General features: G+C 48.5%; 1 protein-coding gene across 3 annotated transcripts in view; it reads right to left on the reverse strand.

The window, feature by feature from the left end:
* LOC121878795 overlaps positions 1-26,021 on the reverse strand; it is a 76,834-nt gene that overhangs the window by 18,967 nt on the left and 31,846 nt on the right. For 2 of the 3 annotated variants that reach the window (XM_042385216.1, XM_042385215.1), the window contains one exon: positions 3,943-5,704. In XM_042385216.1, coding sequence (XP_042241150.1) covers positions 3,943-5,122 — 1,180 coding nt within the window. In that variant the 5' untranslated portion in view covers positions 5,123-5,704. Of the gene's footprint in view, positions 1-3,942; positions 5,705-23,077; positions 23,126-26,021 lie in introns of all 3 variants that reach the window. The other variant, XM_042385217.1, reaches the window with a different exon arrangement.

A 26,021-nucleotide genomic window follows, 5' to 3' on the forward strand; every position in this document is an offset into this window, starting at 1 on the left:
AAAACAGGTGGGGTGGGAATAACCTTGACCCCTTGACAATACTGAGGGTGGAGAGCTACGTCATAGGCAAGGTACTTCAACTGATATAAACACAGGGTCATTACAACACAACAACCATTACCCTCTTCCTCTATAACCTTAATTAACAACAACAGCTCTCCCATAGTCACAATTAATTAAAAATATGAAAGTTAGAGAGGGTTAGGTTAGGTTAGGTTGGGTTGGTTGGGTTGGTTGGGTTGGGTTGGGTTGGGTTGGGTTAGATAAGGTTAGGTTGGGTTAGGTTAGGTTAGGTTGGGTTGGGTTGGGTTGGGTTGGGTTGGGTTGGGTTGAAGGTTAGGTTAGGTTAGGATTAGGTTAGGTTAGGTTAGGTTAGGTTAGGTTATCTCCTTCTCTATGCTGATTTCCTCAGGAACCACCTAATGTATTTAATCTAACGCTAATATAACTTCAACCAAATCTAACGCTCCTAATCTAATGCTAAAAGTAATTTGTAAACTCGATTTCTGTGATCGTCTTTGACTATACTGAGACTTAATTGAGTGAGTGAGCGAGTAAACAAGCAAGTGAGTTAATTAGTAAGTAAATAAGCAAGTAAATAAGCAAGCAAGCAAACAAGCATTACTAACTTGGACAAACTATGGCACTGGGCTGTTTAAACGATACCCAGATGCCAAGAGGTCAGCGTAATCTGTGTCAATCTGGAGAAGCAGGCCTGCCACCACCACCACCACCACCACCACCACTACTACTTCTACCACCACCTCTACCACCACCACCACCACCTCTACCATGAGTGGATGAGTGTGTAGGTGGGTGGGTCGATGGGTGGGTGGGTGGGTGGGTAGGTGGTCCTATACTCCCACCCTCTGCATAATTAACTAAGAGAGAAACCTGGAAGATTACTGCACATCCTCAATCCAGGGAAGACGATGAGAGCCGCGTCATTACAGGTGCTGAGACAGGTGGATGGTTGGCGGTACACCCCCCTCCCCCCTCCTAAAAAACTGTGACCCTTGACCTGCCTGTATCACTCATCCCTCCTTCCTCTCCTCCTCCTTATCTCCCAGTCTATTACCTGTCCTTCCTCCTCCTCTTCCTCCTAATCTTCCTTCCGTCTGTTACCTGTCCTTCCTCCTCCTCCTCCTAATCTTCCTTCCGTCTGTTACCTGTCTCTCCTCCTCCTTCAGTCTGTCTCCTGGGGTGACTCACTGCCCCTCCCCAGGTGTACTATCGGTGACCCATTTTACCCTGTGTACTGTCCGTGATGATGACCTGTGACCTCTCCCCCCCACACACACGCCTTAAGAGCCGTGACCTTGACCCCATGACCTTACCGGCTGATATTGTCCCTCCATTGGTCGACGCCCAACACAACACTTGTCGAGATCCACCGAACGAACTAACTCCGAGTCCTTGTTTACACCATGTATGAGTGTAAACAAAGGGGGATAAGGGTCGGGTGTTTGCTGAGAGAGAGAGAGAGAGAGAGAGAGAGAGAGAGAGAGAGAGTTGATACGGTATAAGTAAGTTATTAGGTGAAAATAATGATCTAAGTTTGGTAAGGTTGGATCAGTGGGATCAAGACACATGCACAGATGTTTATCATTGTCTTCCACACACTCTCTCTCTCTCTCTCTCTCTCTCTCTCTCTCTCTCTCTCTCTCTCTCTCTCTCTCTCTCTCTCTCTCTCTCTCGACACACTCTCTCTCTCACGACACACTCTCTCTTTCAGAACACACCACCACACACCTTCATCCACCATTACACACCCTCACCCACCCTCAAAGCCACTCGGCTCCTTACAGATCACGGCTGTTCTCACCTGTTACTGTTCACCTGTGTTCATCAAGTAAGTATTATTATCCATCCTTGTTTACCTCTCTCTCTCTCTCTCTCTCAGTATAAATCAGAGGTGCACCCGGTCACAGTGAGAGGCGGCCCCCGTGTACTGCTGGGGGAGGAGGACCCACCGTCAGCCACTCCTACAGGAACGTCACCACCTACCTTTGTATGGTTAAGTGATGATTACAGAGGCACTTAAGGTACAGTCATAGGGTAATTCAAGTGCCATCATTGAGTTTACTATTTTGAGTCAGGTTAGTTAGTTGTGTTTTTGAGTCTCCAGTTACGAGGCAAATTAAACTCAGCTCAGGGGGGCGTGTATGTTAAATGATACCCTGATTGGCTATTCAACAACCCATCTCAACCAATCAGCGTATGAAAAACAAATCAAAATGGATAACTTAATGAAGGTTAGGAAACGAAACTGAATATTGAAGTGAAATGTCATCAAAATAGCTCCGAGACTCTACCTATATGTGGAGGAAGAGAGGAGGAGCTCACCTGTCCACGCTTCCTCTGCCTCCCACCTGTATAGTTACCATGGCAACCCACCTTCACGGTAAATCACCAACGTCAGCACAGGTATTACATCTCTACGTCATTCCTCCCTCCCTCCCCCGTGTGTGTGTGTTGTCCAAGCCTCACATAAGGGCGTGGTGGAGTCGTCAGGTGTCAGGGGCGTGGGTGGGGTAGGGTGGGGTGGGGTGGATGAGTGAATACAACACTCACTCAGCCCACCGCACCCCTAATTAATGTGGTTCGGTTTTCATGGGTTACCGCACCTAACTTTACAGATGAGGAAGTGAAGGCGATCAAGTACAGGTGTGGTTGGTAGTACAGGTGTGGTTGGTAGTACAGGTGTGGTTGGTAGTACAGGTGTGGTTGGTAGTACAGGTGTGGTTGGTAGTACAGGTGTGTTTGGTAGTACAGGTGTGTTTTAGTGCCTGGTTTGTTTGTGGTAGAATAGTTGTAGTACAGGTGTGTTTGTTAGTACAGGTGTGGTTGGTAGTACAGGTGTGGTTGGTAGTACAGGTGTGGTTGGTAGTACAGGTGTGGTTGGTAGTACAGGTGTGGTTGGTAGTACAGGTGTGTTTGGTAGTACAGGTGTGTAGGGCAATACACCTCAACCAGTGACACAGTTGATTTGGTCAGAAATTTTTACGGACACACAAATTGCACAACAACAACAACAACAACATAGAATTATCTGGATTACGATCTTTAGTACTATCCCCTGGGTACGATGACAACCCGAGTACAAGAAAGTAACCCTTGAGTACGATTACTTAACAGCTTGAGTACGATGATAAACCCCTTGAGTACGACGACTAACCCTTTGAGTACGATGGTATTGTATTCGGGGAGTTAAGTCGTCGTACTCAAGAGGTACATCATCGTACTCAAGGGATTAAAGTGTAAGTTAGTGACAGGAGGGAGGGAGGGAGGGAGGGAGTGGTAGGAGGGATGAAGGAAAAGAAGGATGGAGGAAAGGTGGATGGAGGAAAGGTGGATGGAGGAAAGGTGGATGGAGGGTGAAAGTGTAGTAGGTGACCTAGGTGGTGGTGGTGGAGCGCCCCTCACATTGCTCCCATACTTCCATCTGTCCACCACTCTATGACGCAACACTTACCTCACCAAACTCCCTCACTCACTCCAGCATGTCTCCTACCTCCACACCCTAACACCTGTCTCCTACCTCCACACCCTAACACCTGTCTCCTACCTCCACACCCTCATCCTAACACTTGTCTCCTACCTCCACACCCTCATCCTAGCACCCAATCCCCAACGACGTCCAAAGTTAACTCTACCTTAACTAGATACCTTCACTAAACTCCTGTCAGTCAGTTAGGTATATTTTGTTAACTCTTCAATTACGAGGACCTTTGTCAGTGTAGATCCTCGCCTAGTGTGTTGACCTACTGCTGTATAAAGTCGTAAACACCAGGAGTAGCTCAGTGGTGTTAAGTAGACCTGATTAACTTCAATCACGAATAAGACGTGACTGTGAGGATCTGTGCGAGACTATGTACTGAACCTGTGTGGGAATATGTGAAAATATATGTACATAAAATAGACGACAAAACATAATCTTACCTTCACTATCTACAGCTCCGTGACAGTCGACCACTATGGCTGGCTGCGCCTGAGCCAGCTGCCAGTCGTCGCCGCTCCCACACAGGTCTTCCTCTGGCTGACACAGTGGCGGGCACTCAGGGGAGAAATCATCTATAATAGTTTTCTCCGACACTCCACCACTGATGTGTGTGTCAGGAGCAGCCACAGCCTCACTCCTTGACGCCTCTCCCTCCTCCTCCTCATCGTCAGAGGAGTCGATGTGCGGGATAGAGTCTAAGATGCTGCTGACCGAGAGCGTGAGAGTGGCCGTCCCCCCAGGGTCGTCAGTGAGGCTGTCTGGGGTCGCTGGGTAGTTGTGGGAGACGTCTGTGGGCGTCAGGTGGCCCTCACACTCACTAGTGGTGGCGGCAGGTGATGGGTCCTCACCACTACGGCCCTCCTTAGCCTCAACAGGACTCTCGTGTCTGTATATCAACGTTTCCTCCGACACTGACCTCGGCACCTGCGGGTCGGTGTTTAATATAACACTCGTGTTGTCTTCGTCGCTGGATCCTAAACTCCTCGACGCTGAAGACAGAATCGACTCTCGGGAAGACCACGCGTTAGACTTGACAAAAGAAACAATTTTGGCACAAGCTTGGCTGGGAACCTCGTACAGGATATCAGGTTCACTCTCAACCGGCGGTTTATCCTTCATCATCATTCCACTTCTCCGTCTCCGAGTCTTGACGTCTCTCACCCCACAACCGCAGGAGTCTGTGGGGTCACACTCCAGGGCGAGCGACGCCCGCCTCTGCCTCACAAAGGCCTTGTAACTGAGGGGCTCCACCTGAGGGGGATCAGGTGAAGACAATGACCTCAGCAGCATCTTGTGGACAGCAGGTATAGAGTAACTACCCATCATCCCGGAGGTGGAGCCGTTGACCAGGTCGCGCCTCCTGTGACCCATCACCCTCGACCTCAGATACCGGTATTCTTGTTCCTTCCATTCTATCGTCTGACACGCCCCGAAGGCTTCATTCACATCATCCAGGTTCCCCCCCAAGTCCCGTTGAGGAGCATCACCCTCGTCGCGAATTTCCAATGACTCACAGTTTAGCGACGTGTACCTGAAGTCTTCAAGTGTGGCTCTCACCCTGGCCAAGATGTGCGTCAGGTGGGCGGGAGTCTCACGCGGGCCGGAGATGCTGGACGACATCTTTGACGCACCTTCCTCGATTTCTTTCCATTGACGCAACACCTGGTCAGCTGCCACCACTGTAAAGCTTCCTCAACACCGTGTCATCACATCAACACATCAGACTGTATATACCTGTACCTATGTCGTGGCCTCTCTACACACACCTGACGACAGTGCCAGTACAGGTGATGATACAATTAGCGAAGGAGTTATCTATCACTGTTGGTCGTCTTCCCAGAGTTGATATCTATCGAGAGTCCTGGTCATGAGGAGGCGAGGGCTGAGAGTGGTGAGGGCTGATAGTCCTTGGCAGTAGGTGAGGGCTGACCGTTCTTGACAATACAGCAAGTGAGGGCTGACAGTTCTTGACAATACAGCAAGTGAGGGCTGACAGTTCTTGACAATACAACAGGTGAGGGCTGACCGTTCTTGACAATACAGCAGGTGAGGGCTGACTGTCCCTCGCAATACAGTAGGTGAGGGCTGACAGTCCTTGGTGTGGCAGCGAGTGAACTGACGAGCTAGCAGTCTTCCTCACCAACACACACAAACGCCATCCCTCCCGGCTCCAGCAGACACCATCGCCGCCGCCCACCACAGCTGAAACACAACCAACACACACACATTAGTTTTGTCTATAAGGTCATTTGAAGGTCATTTACCGTAAGCAAAATCAATTAATTATTACTTCCTGATAAAATCTATTAATTGAAAATGCAAAAGAAAGTATTTTTCACAAACTCTATTACACAGGGAGGGAGGGAACACAAGCCAGTGCTCTTTACAGAAGAGAGTAAGGCAGTAACACGTCCACCCAACACTCGCCTTTAACGGGTCACCTGCCTCCCACCCACCGTCCATCTACCTGCCTGGTGATGGTGTTGCCCCCCTCACCACACCTTCACCACACCTGTTACCATCACCACACCTTCATCTTCATCACCACACCCTCACCCTAACACCTGCCACTATCACCACACCCTCTCACACACACACACACACACAGTAAGCGAAAGTGACTTCCTTAGGCCTAACGATCCATTTGAGGTAACGTGAACACTGTAATGAGGTTGGCACTGCACTCGACCTCCTTAACTTGCACAACTGGGTGGACTGGGGTGGACTGGGGGGTGTGGGTAGACTGGGGGTGCCATGGGTGGACTGGGGTGTCATGGGTGGTGGGTACAGACTGGGGTGCCATGGGTGGACTAGGGGTGCCAAGACTGGTGTGGGTGGACTGGGGGTGCCATGGGTGGACTGTGCCATGGGTGGACTGTGTAGACTGGGGTGCCATGGGTAGCGGTGACTGGGGTGCCATGGGTGGACTGGGGTGCCATGGGTGGACTGGGGGTGCCATGGGTAGACTGGGGGTGTCATGGGTAGACTGGGGTTCCATGGGTAGACTGGGGGTGGGGGGGGGTGCCATGGGTAGACAGGGGGTGGATGGGTGGACTGGGGTGCCATAGGTGGACTGGGGTGCATGGATGGATTGGGATGCCATGGGTGGGCTGGGGTGCCATGGGTGGACTGGGGGTGCCATGGGTGGACTTGGGGTGCCATGGTGACTGGGTGATGGGTAGACTGGGGTGCCATGGGTGGACTGGGGGTGCATGGGTGGATGGTGCCTGGGTGGACTGGGGGTGGGGTAGACTGGGGGTGTCAGGGTGGAAATGGGGGGTAGGACAGTTTCATTGGTAAAGTCGTAGCACAAAGTCGTAGTAACGATTAACGACTAAGATGGGCGGGTGGTTGTGACGTAGAGAACCATCCCCCCACCACGGTTGCCCTGTTATACATCACCAGCCACGGAGCCGCACAGGAAACAAAAAGTCGGGGCCATGATTACGGAGGCAGTACGGGGCGGTGCGTGAGTGTGACTCCGGTGGGGTAACGGGGCACTAAGGGGCACAGGCCACATACGGGACCCTGACCTCTCTTTCAGTACACTAACTCATCCTGTCGCCTCTCTCTCTCTCTCTCTCTCTCTCTCCTTCCTCTCACCTCTCCATTCATCCACACACACACACACACACACACACACACTCCAGCTTCGGTAAATCTAACTTGACTTGGGTAATAATAGAAGTCAGATTAATTGATTCACATAAACGTCAAGTATTAGGTTAGGTTAGGTTAGATGGAAGTTTCATATATAACGGACCCTCGATATAACGTACTCTCACCTCCATATAGTCCGTTAGATGGAGGTTTCCGGTCACTATACACGCCCTCAGGTTCAATAGAGGTGAGAAGGATTACGTTTCGCGATAAAAATATTACACACAAAACTAACACACTGTACCTCTCTCTCTCTCTCTCTCTCTGCACCTGAAGCCAACTGAGTCCATTTGAGTCCATATTAGACCACCTGAGTCCTTTTGTGTCCATCTGTGTCCACCCAAGTCCATTTGAGTTGACCTGAGTCCACCTGAGTCCATCTGAGCTCACCAAAATCCACCTGTCTCCATCTTGAGTCCACCTGTCTCCATCTTGAGTCCACCTGTCTCCATCTTGAGTCCACTTGTCTCCATCTTGAGTCCACCTATCTCCATCTTGAGTCCACCTGTCTCCATCTTGAGTCCGCCTGTCTCCATCTTTAGTCCACCTGTCCCCATCTTGAGTCCACCTGTCTCCATCTTGAGTCCACCTGTCTCAATCTTGAGTCCACCTGTCCCCATCTTGAGTCCACCTGTCTCCATATTTAGTCCACCTGTCTCCATATTTAGTCCACCTGTCTCCATCTTGAGTCCACCTGTCCCCATCTGAGTCCACCTGTCCCCATCTTGAGTCCACCTGTCCCCATCTTGAGTCCACCTGTCCCCATCTTGAGTCCACCTGTCTCCATATTTAGTCCACCTGTCTCCATCTTGAGTCCACCTGTCCCCATCTTGAGTCCACTTAAATCCACCTGGCGGCAGCAGACGTAGTTACTAATGTTATCTGACCTCATTAACTCCCAACTACGTCATTCTTCTCTATTGACCTCTTGACCTCTTACCTAATGAGGACATTCTTCCCCTCGGGTCATGTATGTGTGTGTGTGTGTGTGTGTGTGTGTGTGTGTATGTGTGTGTTTGTTTGTGTGTCAATCTGCTTTCCCCATTTACTCACACACACACATCACCTACCCTCCCTCCCTCCCCAAACTACAAACTCACAGTCTATGTAATTTCAATCCTACAAGTACCGTCCGTGATTAACGTACGATAACCAACACACATTACAAGGTCGACCTCCAAATCAGACAGGGCGCAGGAACCACCATCACTACCACCCGTCTGAGATACTGGGAGTCGAGTGTCAAGTAGTTGGTCACTTATATACACTAAGGCGTTGCTCCTACCCCCCTCCCCTACCCTCCTCACCTCCCCTCACCCCTCACCCCCTCGAGTGTTCCTCCAGATGACATTACCAACAGCAAGTTAACCAGGACGCTCTGTCTTGTTTGTTTACACTTGTTTACTGTTGTTGTTGTTGTTGGGCGAATGTGTCGGAGCAACGGCAACAGACATCAACGGTAAAAAACAAACAGAAAGTGTAACAACAGAAGTAATACACAGCTGAGATCAGGGAGTAATGTAAGCTGAGATCAGGGAGTAGTGTAAGCTGAGATCAGGGAGTAGTGTAAGCTGAGATCAGGGAGTAGTGTAAGCTGAGATCAGGGAGTAAAACTGGAGATCAGGGAGTAGTGTGCTGAGATGGAGTAGTGTAAGCTGAGATCAGGAGGCAAGCTGAGATCAGGAGTAGTGTAAGCTGAGATCAGGGAGTAGTGCAAGCTGAGATCAGGGAGTAGTGTAAGCTGAGATCAGGGAGTAGTGTAAGCTGAGATCAGGGAATAGTGTAAGCTGAGATCAGGGGAGTAGTGTAAGCTGAGATCAGGGAGTAGTGTAAGCTGAGATCAGGGAGTAGTATTAAGCTGAGATCAGGGAGTAGTATTAAGCTGAGATCAGGAGTAGTATTGCTGAGATCAGGAGTAGTGTAAGCTGAGAACAAGGAGTAAGCTGAGATCAGGGAGTAGTGTGCTGAGATCAGGAGTAGTGTAAGCTGAGATCAGGAGTTATGTAAGCTGAGATCAGGAGTAGTGCAAGCTGAGATCAGGAGTAGTGTAAGCTGAGATCAGCAGTGTAAGCTGAGATCAGGAATAGTGTGCTTGAGATCAGGGAATAGTGCAAGCTGAGATCAGGAGTACTGTAAGCTGAGATCGGGGAGAAAAAGCTGAGATCAGGGAGTTATGTAAGCTGAGATCAGGGAGTAGTGCAAGCTGAGATCAGGAGTAGTGTAAGCTGAGATCAGGAGAAAGTGTAAGCTGAGACAGGAATAGTGTGCTGAGATCAGGGAGTAGTGCAAGCTGAGATCAGGGAGTACTGTAAGCTGGAGACGGAGCAGTGAGATCAAGGAGTTATGTAAGCTGAGATCAGGGAGTAGTGCAAGCTGAGATCAGGGAGTAGTGTAAGCTGAGATCAGGGAGTAGTGTAAGCTGAGATCAGGGAGTAGTGTAAGCTGAGATCATGAGAGTATAAGCTGAGATCAGGGAGTACTGTACAGATCAAGGAGTAGTGGCTGAGATCAGGAGTGTAAGCTGAGATCAGGGAGTGTAACCTGAGATCAGGGAGAGGTAAGCTAGAGATCAGATGTCCAATCTATCCACACGATCTTCGCCTAAACAACACCTGTACAACATGACAGGTGTGACTGGTCTCTTGACATTGGGTGGTTCTGGTGCAAGACAATGATATACATGATGTTTACATTCTCTCACCCCCACAAGAGAGCAACATGACAGCAGGAAACTTCTTGACTACAGAGGAATATTTGGGCTGACTGTGCCAACCAAACCTAACAGTGGAAAGTTAAAGCGGTAGAAAATCCTTGATAATATTACTGTTGTTTTTTTTATGTCATCATGAATTAATCACAGAGGAACAATTCTTAGTTACACGGGAAGAAAAGCTAGTTAAGAGATAACTACCGAACACCTGAGAGAAAACTACCACCTTCCTCACCCCCCCCTCCCCTCTACAATCAGTCACTCTTAATTACATCTTGTTCTGCCCCGTGGTGGTCCGGTCGTCTCTCAATAAGGAGGGTCTGTGTGTACACCATGACCGTCAGGCTACGTGAGGGATGATTTATTATTATTATTATTATTATTATTATTATTATTATTATTATTATTATTATTATTATTATTATTATTATTTTTATTATTATTATTATTATTATTATATTAACCAGGCCTCCACTGACTCACTGCCCAGACAGCTAACAGGCCCCTGGGGAGGTAAGTAGTGACTCTTAAGTGACGTTTGAATGTGGTATTTACATCACCCAAGTTTGTATTCTTGTATCCGTGTAGTAGTCTTGTTCTCTGTGCCGTGTGTCAGTCAGCTGGTGGGTGACGCCCTCCCTCCACAACATATACCTTGGGCAACATGTCCTTTGTGAGATCCTCTGAAAATCCTAACTTCATTTAACCCATCAAATTGTTCGGGTTTTTTTTCTTTTCACCTTCATGATAAATACACAGCAACAACCCAGACAGCTCACCATCACTCGCTGGGAGGAAGACAAGAGTCGCATCTAAACCGAATTATAAATTGTACCAAAAACTGCAAGTTGGTCTCGTCTCTCTGTTTCTGTCATGTTTAGGACCCAAATCCCCTAAATCAAGCTGGAACACCTCCCCGACCCTCTACCTGGCTCTGTGACACCTCCCCGACCCTCTGCCTGGCCCTGTGACACCTCCCCGACCCTCTACCTGGCCCCAGACACTCTGACCTCTACCTGGCCCCAGGAAACCTCCCCGACCTCTCTGCTCTGGCTCTGTGACACCCCCTGACCCCACCTGGCCTCTGACACCCCGACCCCACCTGGCTCTGACACTCCCTGACCCCCACTATCCTGGACACTCTGACACTTACTCATCTTAGACACCCTGACCTCCCCAGACACCTCGACCACCTGGCTCTGTGACACCCCCTGACCCCCACTGGCCCTGGGACACCTCCCCGACCCTCTACCTGGCCCTGGGACACCTCCCCGACCCTCTGCCTGGCTCTGTGACACCTCCCCGACCCTCTACCTGGCCCTGTGACACCAATAGTATAAATATTATGATGGGTGTTGACTGAACTACTGTGTGTGTGATGGCATCAACCATCACTTCCATCATTCCTTCCCCACCACCACCGTTTTATCTCCATCACCACCACCACCATTCCACCTCTTTTCTCCACTAATATTACCGTCACCACCACTCCTACTACCACTACCACACTCACTATCTCCACCACTCCAACACCCCTCTTCTTACCTCCACCACTCCAACACCCCTCTCCTTACCTCCACCACTCCAACACCCCTCTCCTTACCTCCACCACTCCACCATGCATTGTCTCACACCACGAAAACCTGTAACACCCCTAGACTGTACACCTGTCCTCCAGTCATCACCTGCAGCCTCCAGCCAGAGAGAGGTCCTTTGGCAGCACGGCAGACCAATGCAAGAGGTTGGGGCGCCTCCCTCCTACAAGATGCTGAACTGAAGGGAATCTGCACCACAACAAGAGGTCGGGGCCCCTCCCTTCTGCATGGAGGGGGGGAGGGAGGGAGGGAACACCATCGTCGTGAGAGACACACCTCCTTTACTATCCTCATAAACCCTCTCCTTAACCTCCTTGACGCCATCACCTCACCCACCCCCCCTTTTGACTGATGACGCTAATGTTATGGACTGTACACCTGTTGTGGTAACGGGGATTATATGGACTGTACACCTGTTGTGGTAACGGGGATTATATGGACTGTACACCTGTTGTGGTAACGGGGATTATATGGACTGTACACCTGTTGTGGTAACGGGGATAATATGGACTGTACACCTGTTGTGGTAACGGGGATTATACGGACTGTACACCTGTTGTGGTAACGGGGATTATATGGACTGTACACCTGTTGTGGTAACGGGGATTATATGGACTGTACACCTGTTGTGGTAACGGGGATTATATGGACTGTACACCTGTTGTGGTAACGGGGATTATATGGACTGTACACCTGTTGTGGTAACGGGGATTATATGGACTGTACACCTGTTGTGGTAACGGGGATTATATGGACTGTACACCTGTTGTGGTAACGGGGATTATATGGACTGTACACCTGTTGTGGTAACGGGGATTATATGGACTGTACACCTGTTGTGGTAACGGGGATTATATGGACTGTACACCTGTTGTGGTAACGGGGATTATATGGACTGTACACCTGTTGTGGTAACGGGGATTATATGGACTGTACACCTGTTGTGGTAACGGGGATTATATGGACTGTACACCTGTTGTGGTAACGGGGATTATATGGACTGTACACCTGTTGTGGTAACGGGGATTATATGGACTGTACACCTGTTGTGGTAACGGTAAAGGGGTATTTTATAACACACACACACACACACACACACACATTACAGGCACACACACACACACACACATTATTAAACACACACACACATTACACACACACACACACACACACACACACCATCTTAACCCTTTCATAGCCCTCCCATAGTCCAGCACCCAGCAAGACAGTGCCAACCAACAGCGGATCTTAAAGCTCACTCCCTTACATTATACACCCCATCACTCGACCTTAAACCACCTCGCTACAGATGCCCCCCGGGAGGTCAAGAAGACGGTCAGAGGGCACCGGTGTTTTGTGTTGGGCGTCAAAAGAACAAACTGTTTAACCTCTGCTGGTGGTGATGGTGGTGATGGTGATGGTGATGGTGGTGATGGTAATGGTGGTGGTGGTGGTGGTGGTGTGATGGTGGTGGTGGTGATGGTGGTGGTGGTGGTGGTGATGGTGGTGTGGGATGGTGGTGGTGATGATGGTGGTGGTGATGGTGGTGATGGTGGTGGTGATGGTGGTGGTGGTGATGGTGGTGGTGGTGGTGGTGATGGTGGTAAGGGATGGTGGTGGTGGTGATGGTGGTGGTGATGGTGGTGATGGTGGTGGTGGTGATGGTGGTGGTGGTGGTGGTGGTGGTAGGTGGTGGTGGTGGTGATGGTGGTGGTGGTGATGGTGGGCGGTGGTGGTGGTGGTGGTGGTGGTGGTGGTGGTGGTGGTGGTGGTGGTGATGGTGGTAGGGTGGATGGTGGTGGTGGTGTGATGGTGGTGATGGTGGTGGTGGATAGGTGGTGGTGATGGTGGTGGTGGTGGTGGTGGTGGTGGTGGTGATGGGGTGGGTGGTGGGTGATGGTGGTGGTGATGGTGGTGGGATGGTGGTGGTGATGGTGGTGGTGGTGATGGTGGTGGTGGTGGTGGTGATGGTGGTGGTGGGGATGATGGTGGTGGTGATGGTGGTGATGGTGGTGATGGTGGTGTGGTGATGTGGTGGTGGTGGTGGTGGTGGTGGTGGTGGTGGTGGTGTGGTGGTGGTGGTGGTGGTAGGGTGGTGGTGGTGATGGTGGTGGTGGTGATGGTGGTGTGATGGTGATGGTGGTGGTGATGGTGGTGGTGGTGATGGTGGTGGTGGTGGTGGTGTGATGGTGGTGGTGATGATGGTAGGTGATGGTGGTGATGGTGGTGGGTGATGGTGGTGGTGGGTGGATGGTGGTGGTGGTGGTGGTGATGGTGGTGGTGATGGTGGTGGGGATGATGCAGGTGGTGATGGTGGGTGATGGTGGTGGTGATGGTGGTGGTGGTGATGGTGGTGGTGGTGGTAGATGGTGGTGGTGGATGGTGGTGGTGATGGTGATGGTGATGGTGATGGTGGTGGTGGTGGTGGTGATGGTGGTGATGGTGGGTCTTCTTCGTGTTTCACCATTAATCAATTTCTTCTCCTACAGCTGGAACTACTATTACTACTATTAGGACTACTGCTGCTGCTACTACTACTACTACTACTTCCCCTCCTGCCATTTCTTCTTCTACTATTACTACTACTGGATGAGTCTATCTACGGCGAATAAAATCACACTGAGTTAGGTTAGGTTAGGGTCAGGTTAAGGTTAGGTTATCGTGCTGTATTATTTTTTATGTTTGAAAGAGTGTGTGTGTGTGTGTGTGTGGTGGTGCGTCTCTCCCAACACACCTTAACCTCCCCTGTAGCGTGTAAACGGAGAAGTGAGAGTGATATTGAGAGTGTAAGTAAAAGGTGTGTGTGTGTGTGTGTGTGTGTAGGTGTGTAGGTGTGTGTGTGTGTGTGTGTGCCTGTGGGCTACCTGCCGGGGTGGGGGGGGGAGCACAAGTCATTACACCCATCACGAGTAATCATGTCACTCAGGCCACAGTCACCCACAATTGGTGTCAAGTACAGTGGCATTCACCTCACCTGCTTGGACTGGACCTCCTCACGCAACACTGATACTCTGGCCCAGACAGACGGCGCCACCACGGACAAACAGACAGGCAGAGAGACACAAACATACAGGCAAAGACACAGACAGAGACACAAACGGACAGACAAAGAGACAGACAGACAGGCAAACATACATACACAACAACAACCACAAAAAACACATCCCCAGATATTAATAAACGACATACAATAATTCTCACTTAACCTCACGAAGTTAATCTGTTGTTAACTGGAGAGAGAGAGAGAGAGAGAGAGAGAGATTAACACCAAGTGAACGGTAGGCTTAACAAAAACACCGTGACAGTTGAAGTACCTTGTAAAACTAACATCTAAACAAACAAACAGATGAACAAACACACAAAACACCATTCCCCACCTCCAGAAAATACCTCCACTATATCACAACCCCCCCACCACCCCCCCTCCCCCTCACCACCCCCCTCCCCCCAACACACCGCTACGGATAACCTCCTATTCTTACACTCTCAGGATCTTCTTCCCTCCTGCGGCCACTACAGCAGGTTCCAAAGAGCGCCTCCTGAAGGGGAGGAGGGAGTGAGGGGGGAGATGATGGTGGGGAGGTTAAGATAAGTAGGCGTGGGAGAGTTCCACCTGATGGAATGAGGGTAGGTCACTGTTGCTGGGTGTAGGGGAGGTGTAGGGGGGAAGGGGTGATGGTGCAGGGTGTGGGGAGGGAGGTGTCTAAAGATGTGTGTAAGTGTGTAGGGTGTAGTTGGATGCAGGTGTCTAGGGGTGGTCTAAGGAGGTGTTAGCACACACACACACACACACACACACACACACACAGAACCAGGCGTACAGACACTTGGCCCCTTAAGTGCCCCTCACTCACACCACTTGATAGGTGTGGTGAAGAAGATACAACACCCACCTGCCTCCTCTACACCCGGCACTACACCTTATATAGTCCTCCAGGGTGACGCTCCAGGATATACAGGGTCGTCAAAAAGGAACAACAACAACAATAACAATTATAACAGCAACAAAAACAACAACACTCACAACAAAGACACAATAACAACAACCAACACACAACAACAAAAACACAATCACAACAAAGACACAATCACAACTTCTCCCCAGGTGAAACTCCCCGACATAGGAACAATGCGGAGTAAGTTTCAGCTCAATCGGTCTACTGGTTCAGGGGGAGAGATTACTTACCACGAGAAATTGGTTTAACAATGATAATATTATGAACAGATTATGACAGGACTTAACACTTGTGAGTACGTGAGAGAGAGAGAGAGAGAGAGAGAGAGAGAGAGAGAGTCTTAATGGATGAGGGGAGAAAGAGAGACAGAGGCAAGGGAAGTTATGTAGACAGACAGACAGACAGACAGACAGACAGACAGACACAGATAGATAGATAGATAGACACCCTCGATGGCTTTACTCATCCGGCCACGGCAACTTATTCCATTTGACGTAATTAGCTTGTTCCTGGCGCGCGCGAGTGTGTGTTGCAACCTGGCAGTGACACACATTGTATACCTGAGTGAAAGGTGAGAGGAGGAGGAGGAGAGAGAGGGAGAGAGAGAGAGAGGCAGACACGTGGATCAGGTAGTGCTGGAAAGGTGAAGCAGGTGGTGGTAAGAGGAAACTAGCCCGAACTTCTCTCCCTTCCCTTCCTTCCCTCCCTTCCCTTCCTTCCCTCCCTTCCCTTCCTTCCTTCCCTCCCCTCCCTCACCTCAACACCACCTTTACCCCTTTCCGACGTAACCACAATCACCCTCAACCACCCCCCCCCACCCTCACCATCACCAACCCCCACCAACAACCACCCCACCACCACAACTACCACCATCACTACCAACACCTACAAGATAGTGGTAGACAAGAAACTCAATATAACATTACAGACAATGGTACAAATTAACCTTAACTACATACTGAAATATTACACAGATAACGAAGATAATTTTAAGATAAAAAAAATAATACTACTTTCATAAATGTTCAATAAATTTCTGTACTAATTTCAAACTACATAAAAAAAGTAATAACAAGTGGTTAAGTAATTCAATCTCTTATTCTTACAGTTAGTTTCAAGGCTCCAGTTAGACCCTCCAGTCAGTGTGTGGTAATAAGAGTATTGTAGTGTGGCTCGGGGTAGTGTGTCTGGCTCCAGTCTATACTCTACCTAGTGTCTTCTCTTTGTAGTCACCTCACAACCCACACGGCTCCTTATACGTCTCCCTCCCTCCCTCTTCCCTCTTTCTCTTCCTCCCTCCCTCTTCCCTCTTCTCTCCCTCCCTCTTCCTTCCCTCCCTCCCCATCTACCCTACCACCTCCGCTATTCGCACGCGGCTCACCACAACACCCAGGCCTACTATGCCAGTCACCCCTCTCACAATGCTCTTAAGAAAACCACAAGTGCCTCACACCATCTTCAAAATGTTGACTTTACCTCCTTAAAATCGGTTCCCTCACCCTCACCCCCTTACCAGATGTTACTACCCTACAGCCTGGCGCTACTAACATGTGACCTGGGATACCAGCATCTTCACTATGCTATATTGAATGTTTATTTTAGCCATATTAACACATATACAAAATGAAACTACTACCACAATATTAACATGGGTGGGTGGATCTTCAAGCACAATACCTGTTAATTATTATTGTTGTCCATTTACCTGGAGTACAGTACACACCTTTACCATAACAGGTGTAACATCCGGGTGTCGACGGCTGAGGTACACTTATTATTACTACACCCAGAATCTCAGGCGGGTGTCCACAACTACACTACACTACACTACACTCCTATATACTGTAGATTTCACCCACCCGCATCATGTATCCAGACCACACACACACACACACACACACACACTTCTTAGACCTGTGTGTACGTAATAGAGTGCGTGTTTACCTAGACAAGGTACCGTAGATGTTGTAAAGGTGAATTTCTATATTTTTCCTGTAATATAAACTAAGAAACTGTTGCCCCACGAGTTCATACATTACATTATACAGTTTAACCTCCTGGGTGTTGCTGTAGAGAGATAGATAAGAGACTTGGGATGGATTGCCACACACCTTTACCTGAGGAAACAATTGGTAGTTAAGTCTCTCAAGGGTGGGTCGTTAACCTTCAGTATTGGTCGATAATAACTCAACCACACACACACACACCCCCACACACACCCACCCACACACACACACACCCACACACACACCTGACCTCTAAACCCATCAACATACCTTAACACACAACTAATGAATCACCTGCACCCAGGTGTGTGTGTGGAGACCCTGCAAGATTAACCTGTCATCATGATCACTCCACCTATTCCTGTCAGCCACACACACACACACACACACACACACACACACAAAGAAAACTTACTCAACATGTACACAAACACGATTGCCTAAGTTTAATTGGTTTTATTGTCGATAGTGTTGGGGTGTGTCGTGCGGCCGCGTCACGAGCCACACTGTATGATGTGACCCCCATTAGGACCCGCCGCCCTCTGTCGCAACACACATTACGTCCCCTGTCACTCATGAGGGGGGCCAGACACTCTTTATATCATCAGCTGGGGTCACTCAGTCACTCACTCAGGTAATTAACATCTTCATCAATGTCAGTTACCTTGTGTTAAAACTGGATGCTCTAGTAAACAAACAAACAAATAAATAAATAAAAGAATTCCATTAAAAAAAAAAGAAAACCTTGAACTTGATTGATTAATTACAGTATTAAGATAGCACTAATCACCTGAGGATTAGCCACCCCCCCTAACATATTTCACCTAAGGATTAAATACACTAACACTACCTGGAGGGTTAGGTTAGGGATGCGAACCTGAGCCTCTTAGGGCAGGAAGCGAGCACTGTGCCCTCTAGAACCCACTGCAGACGTACATAGAGACAGACGTACACAGAGACAGACACATACACTAAGATAGACACACACACACACACACACGGCTCATTCAATACAAGTAACACTCCTTGACAAGATTATCTCAACACACACAAGGGGGGGGGGTGGGAGTTTAGGTGAGTAAGCTTTCAGGTAAAAAATAAGCTGGGATAACCTAATCAAAAGATCAACTAAGGTGGTGTACGTAATCAACAGGTAATCCCGCGGCAGGTGTTGTTAAGTGACGTGTGTCTGTGTGGTGTTGCCTTATACGGGGTAACTCAATATCCAGGGCGGGTAAGAGAAGGAAGAACAAGATGAAAAAAACAAACTTCTTAATTGTGGTGATTGTGAGAGCTAGTTTGATGACCTAGAGAACAGTTTAGGCCATTTTGTATAGTTAGGTCATTTTGTAGTCACGTTAAGTAGTTGGTACCGACATTCGAGGCGTAATTATGACATGGAGGTGATGGGGAGCAGGGAGAGAGGTGAAGGGGGGGTGGAGACAGTAGGAGGAAGAGGTGTAGATGACAAGAGGAGGAGGAGGTAAAGAAGACATGAAGAAGAGGAAGAAGTACAAACGACAGGGAGCGGAGGAAGAGGAGGAAAGATGATCAAGAGGGGAGGAGGAGGAGACGGAAAAAGGAAGAGAAGAAATACGGGTGGTTTACAATCTGACCCTTAACTCACTAAACAGGGGGAGGGGGGAAACTAGCTTTTTTTCCCCACCACCCAACTCCTCATTCCTCAAGACGTATAGATAAGAGGGAAATTTCAACACAACGAGAGAGAGAGAGAGAGAGAGGTAGGAGAGAGAGAGAGAGAGAGGGAGAGAGAGTCTAACTAGCTCTACCTCTAATTCAGGAAGCCAGGTAACCCATTCATGCTGGTCAGACGTGGGGAGGAGGTGTCTCACAGTGAACTAGCGTCTGGAGACACACTATTTCACTTATCGGGCACGAGTGAGAGACAGCCACACCTCACCGTAATAATAAAAGCCCTCTAAGGACTCACCACAACACAGCGAGAGTCAAACCTTACGGGACGCGCTGCCTTATTTGTGTTGTCTCACCTATGTTTTTGTTGCCAGTCTCCTTCTTGTTATAAATTGGTGCCCTCTTGAGTTTGCGTGTTGTAAGCACCCACCCTCCCTCCCCAACCCTTCCTCTCCCATCCACCTCTTCCTTCCCTGCCTCTCTCCACCTCTTCTCTCTCCACCTCTCACCTCCCCCTCCACCCTTTGATATTGAAACCACCTTCCCCACCCTCCTACCATTCCCCTCTCCCCCTTCCTTCCACCTCCCTCTCCTCTTCTCTCTCCACATGTTGCCAGGGGCGACAGAGACCTAAGGCCATACTTACATTCATTACACACACACACACACAAAACAGACAGACAGACAGACATAAATTCAATACAATCACCACACAAGGTCAGGGCGGTTCATCACATACGCAGAGACAGGATGCTTACACACCTGTCCAATAAAACATCAACCTAATACCTGACACTCTCTCCTATTAGTGATTGACTCCCTTATACCTAACAAGTGTGTGTGTGTGTGTGTGTGTGTACCCAGGCGAGGTGTCCCCCACGGTGAGGGAGGAACGGCGGGCATCACTCCCCCCCCCTACTCACACACACCTCTCACCCCCCACTCACACACCTCTCATCAACTACTCCTTCAATCAGCCAGGTGAGTGTGTGATACCTGAGTCTTGCCTTAATCTCCCCCGAGTATATCACCTGAGGGTTACACCTGCGGTTTAGTCCCCTCCCACCTTGTTTCACCTGAAGATTAGCCACCCTTAACCTAACCTAACATATCAACACCTCAGACTAACCTAACTTAGCCTAACCTAACCTAACCATCTTCAAGCTAACCCCAGGAAGCGTTAGCGTGGTTAATATTCAGTTTAATTATGATGTGGGGGGGTGAGGGGTGGGAGGGTAAGGGGGTGGGGGTTAGGGGGTGGGGGTGAGGGGGGCGACTCTTCACGTGATCAATATAATTTACATCAATCACGTACAGTTAACTTTACTTCAGTCCGTGGTGGTGGGTGGAAAGGTGCCTGGCGAAGGAGCGGCAGCGGTGGCGGAGGAGGGCGGCGTGGCGCAGGGTGAAACAGGGGACGAGTGGCTCCCACCCCCAAGAGCAACGACCCTCACCTCACCTAACCTCACCTCCCGGAAGCTGCCTCACCCCTCAAACACACACACACCATTACTATCACCACACAACACCATCATCAACACCACCATACACCACACACACCATTACTATCACCACACAACACCATCATCAACACCACTATCACCACCATCACCATACACCACACACACCATTACTATCACCACACAACACCATCATCAACACCACTATCACCACCATCACCATACACCACACACACCATTACTATCACCACACAACACCATCATCAACACCACAATCACCACCATAAACCACACACACTTAAACACGTACATAAATTCATCTGTGCGTTGGTACATGTTCAAGTTCACAAGTTCAAAGTTGACATAACACCTGTTCACGTTACTCTCCTTCACCTTCCTGTTCACAACCCAATTACCGCCATGTTCACGTTAAAAACCCCAATTATTTATATATATATATATATTTACACTACAAAAAAAACACCTTAAAATCACGAAAAAAAATATTTATCTACGTACTAAAAAAAATTATCAAAATATTTCAAATTTATGTTAAAAGTAAATTAATGTTTATGTATTAAAAACTATATATGTGGCGTGGTGGTGATGGTGGTCTGCTAGTGTTGGTGAGAGTGGGGGAGAGTGTTTAGGTGGTGGGGGGGTAATGATGGAGGGTGGGGAGGATGGGAAGATGGAGAAAGAGTGACAAGAGTGGGAGGAAAGGTGTGGAGGGGAGAGTAGGGGGGAGGGGAGAGTGGGTGGGAGGGAGGTAGCGGTAGGTGGGCAAAGTGGTCCACCCCCAACACAAGGTCACCCACTGACCCAACCCTGCTACACCCACCCACCGCCCCCCTCCCACCTTACCTTACCTGTGCTTGCTGGCATTACACACACACACACACACACACCACCTCGACTTCCCTCTTCCTCCTATCGTCAATTATTACCACTACGCTTTCACGTTGATATGTTTCTTCTTCAGATAACGATGACAGCGAAAATTACGATGTTATTTACTTAGACGAAAATTACGATGTTATTTACTTAGACGAAAATTACGATGTTATTTACTTTCGAAAATTACGATGTCATATATTTAGACTTTAGCAAAGCATTTGACAGAGTACCGCATCAGAGGCTTCTGAGAAAAATTAAGGCTCATGGTATCGAGGGGAAAGTTTTAAATTGGATAAAATCATGGCTCACCGATAGAACGCAGAGGGTCAGCGTAGAAGGTGTTAAATCTGAGTGGGGCCGTGTAACCAGTGGGATTCTCCAGGGGTCAGTACTAGGCCCGCTCTTGTTCATAATCTACATAAACGATCTAGATACTGGGATCAGCAGTGACATAAGCAAGTTTGCGGATGACACCAAAATAGGGCGGCAGATTAATTCAGGGCAGGATGCAAATGCATTACAGGAGGATCTAAATAAACTGCAGGGGTGGCCTGAAAAATGGCAAATGAAATTCAACACCAGCAAGTGGAGCGTACTTAATATTGGAAGAACAAATACTGTCAATGTATACAGCCTTAACAACAACAACCTAGAGAAGTCGACTTGTGAAAGAGACCTAGGGGTACTTGTAAGCCCGGACCTACGGCCTAGAAAACAGTGCGTTAATGTTCGAAATAAGGCAAACAGAGTATTGGGTTTTATATCTAGAAGTGTAAGTAATAAGAGTGCAGAGGTCTTATTGCAACTATATCTTGCGATAGTCAGGCTGCACCCCGATTATGCGGTTCAGTTCTGGTGCCCTTATTATAGAATGGATATCAATTCACTAGAGTCGGTGCAGCGAAGAATGACGAAAATGATTCCGGAACTTAGAAACCTTCCATATCAGGATAGGTTAAAGAAACTAAACTTGCATTCCCTAGAAAGACGAAGAGTGCGGGGAGATATGATAGAAGTATTCAAGTGGGTGAAAGGAATCAATAAAGGTGATATAGATAAAGTTCTAATAATATCCGAGCAGGATAGGACTCGGAACAACGGATTCAAGTTGGATAAGTTTAGGTTTAGGAGGGAGATAGGAAGGAACTGGTTTACAAATAGGGTGGTGGACGAGTGGAACAAGCTTAGCAACCTTGTAGTAAGTGCTGGAACGCTGGAAAGTTTCAAAGGGAGACTGGATAGATTCATGGATGATAGAGAGTGGTAGTAACTCTCGACAGGAGCTGCAATGCACAGGCCAACCGGCCTATTGCAGACTCCTTATTTTCTTATGTTCAAACAATTTTTTCACCCCACAAAGGACATGACCACGAACACTGTCCCTGGGGTTTGGTGAGTACCCCAGCTAGCCTCCTCCCAGGGGTCTGCCAGAGAGGTAAACAGTTCACTTCACCTCACCTAATCTAACCTTTATCTGGATCTTTTCCTGCTATTTTTTCATGCGACTATTTACGGACACCTGTAAACTCACCTGCTGAAGAGGACTATGTATGTATGTATGTATGTATGTATGTATGTGCGTACTGTGGCACCCTCAGACTGATCATCATAGGCCTATCTACCTTTAATATCACCTACCTTTGCTAATAACGTAGAGGCGTAATACAGTAGGCCTACACAGCTCACCTGCAAATAAAAAAGTAAATTAAGCAATGCAAAAATAAACAATAAACAAGACTTAGTTAACAATAAATAAAATGCAATAAAAACAACAATAACAACAATTAGAATAAAAATAACAACAACAATAATAATAATAATAATAGCAACAATAAGAGTAATATCGAAAACAACAAGAAGATGAATGAGAGGAGGATGAGGAGAAGGAAGAAGAGGAGAAGGAAGATGAGGAGGAAGAAGAGGAGGAGGAGGAGTAATGAAACAGGTAAGTGGCCTCAATTATACAGGAAGTGACGATCTTCAATACCTCCTTCACCACCACTACCATTACCACCACTGCCAACACCATTACCACCACCACTGCCAACACCATTACCACCACCACTGCCAACACCATTACCACCACCACCTACCACTCCCATCACCACCACCTACCACTCCCATCACCACCACTACCAACACCATCACCACCACTACCATTACCACCACCACTGCCAACACCATTACCACCACTGCCAACACCATTACCACTACTGCCAACATCACTACCACCACTGCCAACACCATCACCACCTACCACTCCCATCACCACCACTACCAACACCATCACCACCACCACCATTACCACCACTGCCAACACCATGTGAGAGAGACACCATCGTCAGGTCCTTCACGCAGCAGCCGCAGGATGTGACGTGGGAGGGAGGAGAGTGGGAGGCTGGTGGCGGGGATCCCAGGGAGGCAATAGCGTGGGAGCAGGGCGGGGGGAATCTCTGTCCCAGCCCCGCCCCGCCTCGCCTCGTACCGCACTACCCCGCCCCGACAGATTACCCTCTGACCTGCCTCAGTCACTCAGCATCACCAACCGGAGTAACGGAGGCGCACACACACACACACACACACACACAGTACCAATACCAAAATGAGGAAATAACAAAAAAAAAATTCACTTGACCTGACCTAACCTAACCAAACCGGAACCTAACTTAACTTAACCCCGGCTTACCACTTCCGCTTAAATCAACAACGTTAATCAAACACAAACTGAAAACAGGTCCTTCTATAATGAGTTGTACGACCTTTGTCTGCACCCCTCCCTCCTCCCACCACCACAGTCTCATCAGGGGACGAACAGCGGTACAGGTTAGGTAAGGTTAGGATAGGTAAGGCTAGGTAAGGTTGAGGTTAGGATAGGTAAGGTTAGGTTAGGTTAGGTAAGGTGAGGTTAGGATAGGTAAGGCTAAGTTAGGTTAGGTAAGGTCACGTAAGGTAAGGCTAGGTTAGGTTAGGTAAGGTTAGGTTAGGTAAGGCTAGGTAAGGTAAGGTTAGGCTAGGCTAGGTTAGGTTAAGTTTACACCCTGACATACACACATGACGTCTCTGACAAGCAAACAGTTTCACCCAAATATTCCCCAAAACACAGCGGCTCTCTCTGTTTACACGACCTCAAGTTAATGACAACACTTCTGAGGGTTTTAAGTTCAAGAGTCAAGTCCTCCTCCTTCTTCCCCTTCCCTCCCCACTCCTCTTCTTCCTCCCCCCTCCTCTTCTTCCCCTTCCTCTTCCTGCGGTAAGCCAGAGGAGGCCAAGCTGGTAAATGGTACAAAGACGTTAATGTACGGGGGTTGGGTTAAGTTAGGTTACACCCAGACGCTGCTACTGTAACTCCTCCTCTCCCTTCTTCTCCTCCCTCCCCCACCCAAGTGAGAGAGATTTGGACTACTGGCAAGCGTTACCTCCTACCACCACTACACACACACACGGTCGAGTTCACCTCCTTTATCTATAAGGATTTTCACTCCTATGACGCTTGTAATTGGTCCAGTTCACGAGTCTGGCTGGCTGGCTGGCTGGCTGGCTCACTTAGCTACTATCATTGGACAATTCACATCCGGCAAAGGAACCCGTTACGACGCGATATATTAGTATTACATCTCAGCTCCTCGTCAGCTGTTGTGTGTGTGTGTGTGTGTGTGATGAATCAAAGAGTTCTTGCGTAACGAATCATAGGAGTTTGAGATTTAAATTTGGTTAGGTTAGGTTGCGTTGAGTTAGGTGAGGTGAGGTTAGGTTAGATTAGGTTAGGTTACGTTACGTTAAGCTGAGTTAGGTAAGATTGTGGCAGGAGGGAATGAAGTAGCTGTCACGATCTCTTGAGGACACGCCGCGCCAGTAGTGGACATGACCTCAAACTTCTCTTGACTGTCACATTACTTCTCATTCCCAAGCGTGACCCTCCTACAGACGGTCCAGCCCGGGGGGTGGGGGGACTCACTCTCTCTCTCCCTGTGTATCTTTCCCCGTCTCTCACTCTCCTATCTCTCTTTGCTTTCTGTATCACACACACACACACACACACACACACACTAGAAACTCCTACTAACAGGGCGTCTCCTATACACCTGTTCCCCGGCCACCTTGCTACACAGCCACACACCACAGCGTCACCCAAGGCACTGACCACAAGTAAAAGCGGAAGTCGGTAAGAATAACATCGTTTACTCAGCCATGCCAGTACAGGTACAGTCAGGTATAAAGTGCAGGTACAGAGTCAGGTATAAAGTACAGGTACAGTCAGGTATAAAGTGCAGGTACAGAGTCAGGTATAAAGTACAGGTACAGTCAGGTATAAAGTGTAGGTACAGAGTCAGGTATAAAGTACAGGTACAGTCAGGTATAAAGTGCAGGTACAGAGTCAGGTATAAAGTACAGGTACAGTCAGGTATAAAGTGCAGGTACAGAGTCAGGTATAAAGTGCAGGTACAGAGTCAGGTATAAAGTACAGGTACAGTCAGGTATAAAGTACAGGCACAGTCAGGTATAAAGTACAGGTACATTCAGGTATAAAGTGCAGGTACACAGTAAGGTATAAAGTGCAGGTACAGAGTCAGTATAAAGTACA

The sequence above is a fragment of the Homarus americanus genome, unplaced genomic scaffold (assembly GCF_018991925.1).
Source record: "Homarus americanus isolate GMGI-L3 unplaced genomic scaffold, GMGI_Hamer_2.0 scaffold40995, whole genome shotgun sequence".
NCBI lineage: Eukaryota > Metazoa > Arthropoda > Malacostraca > Decapoda > Nephropidae > Homarus > Homarus americanus.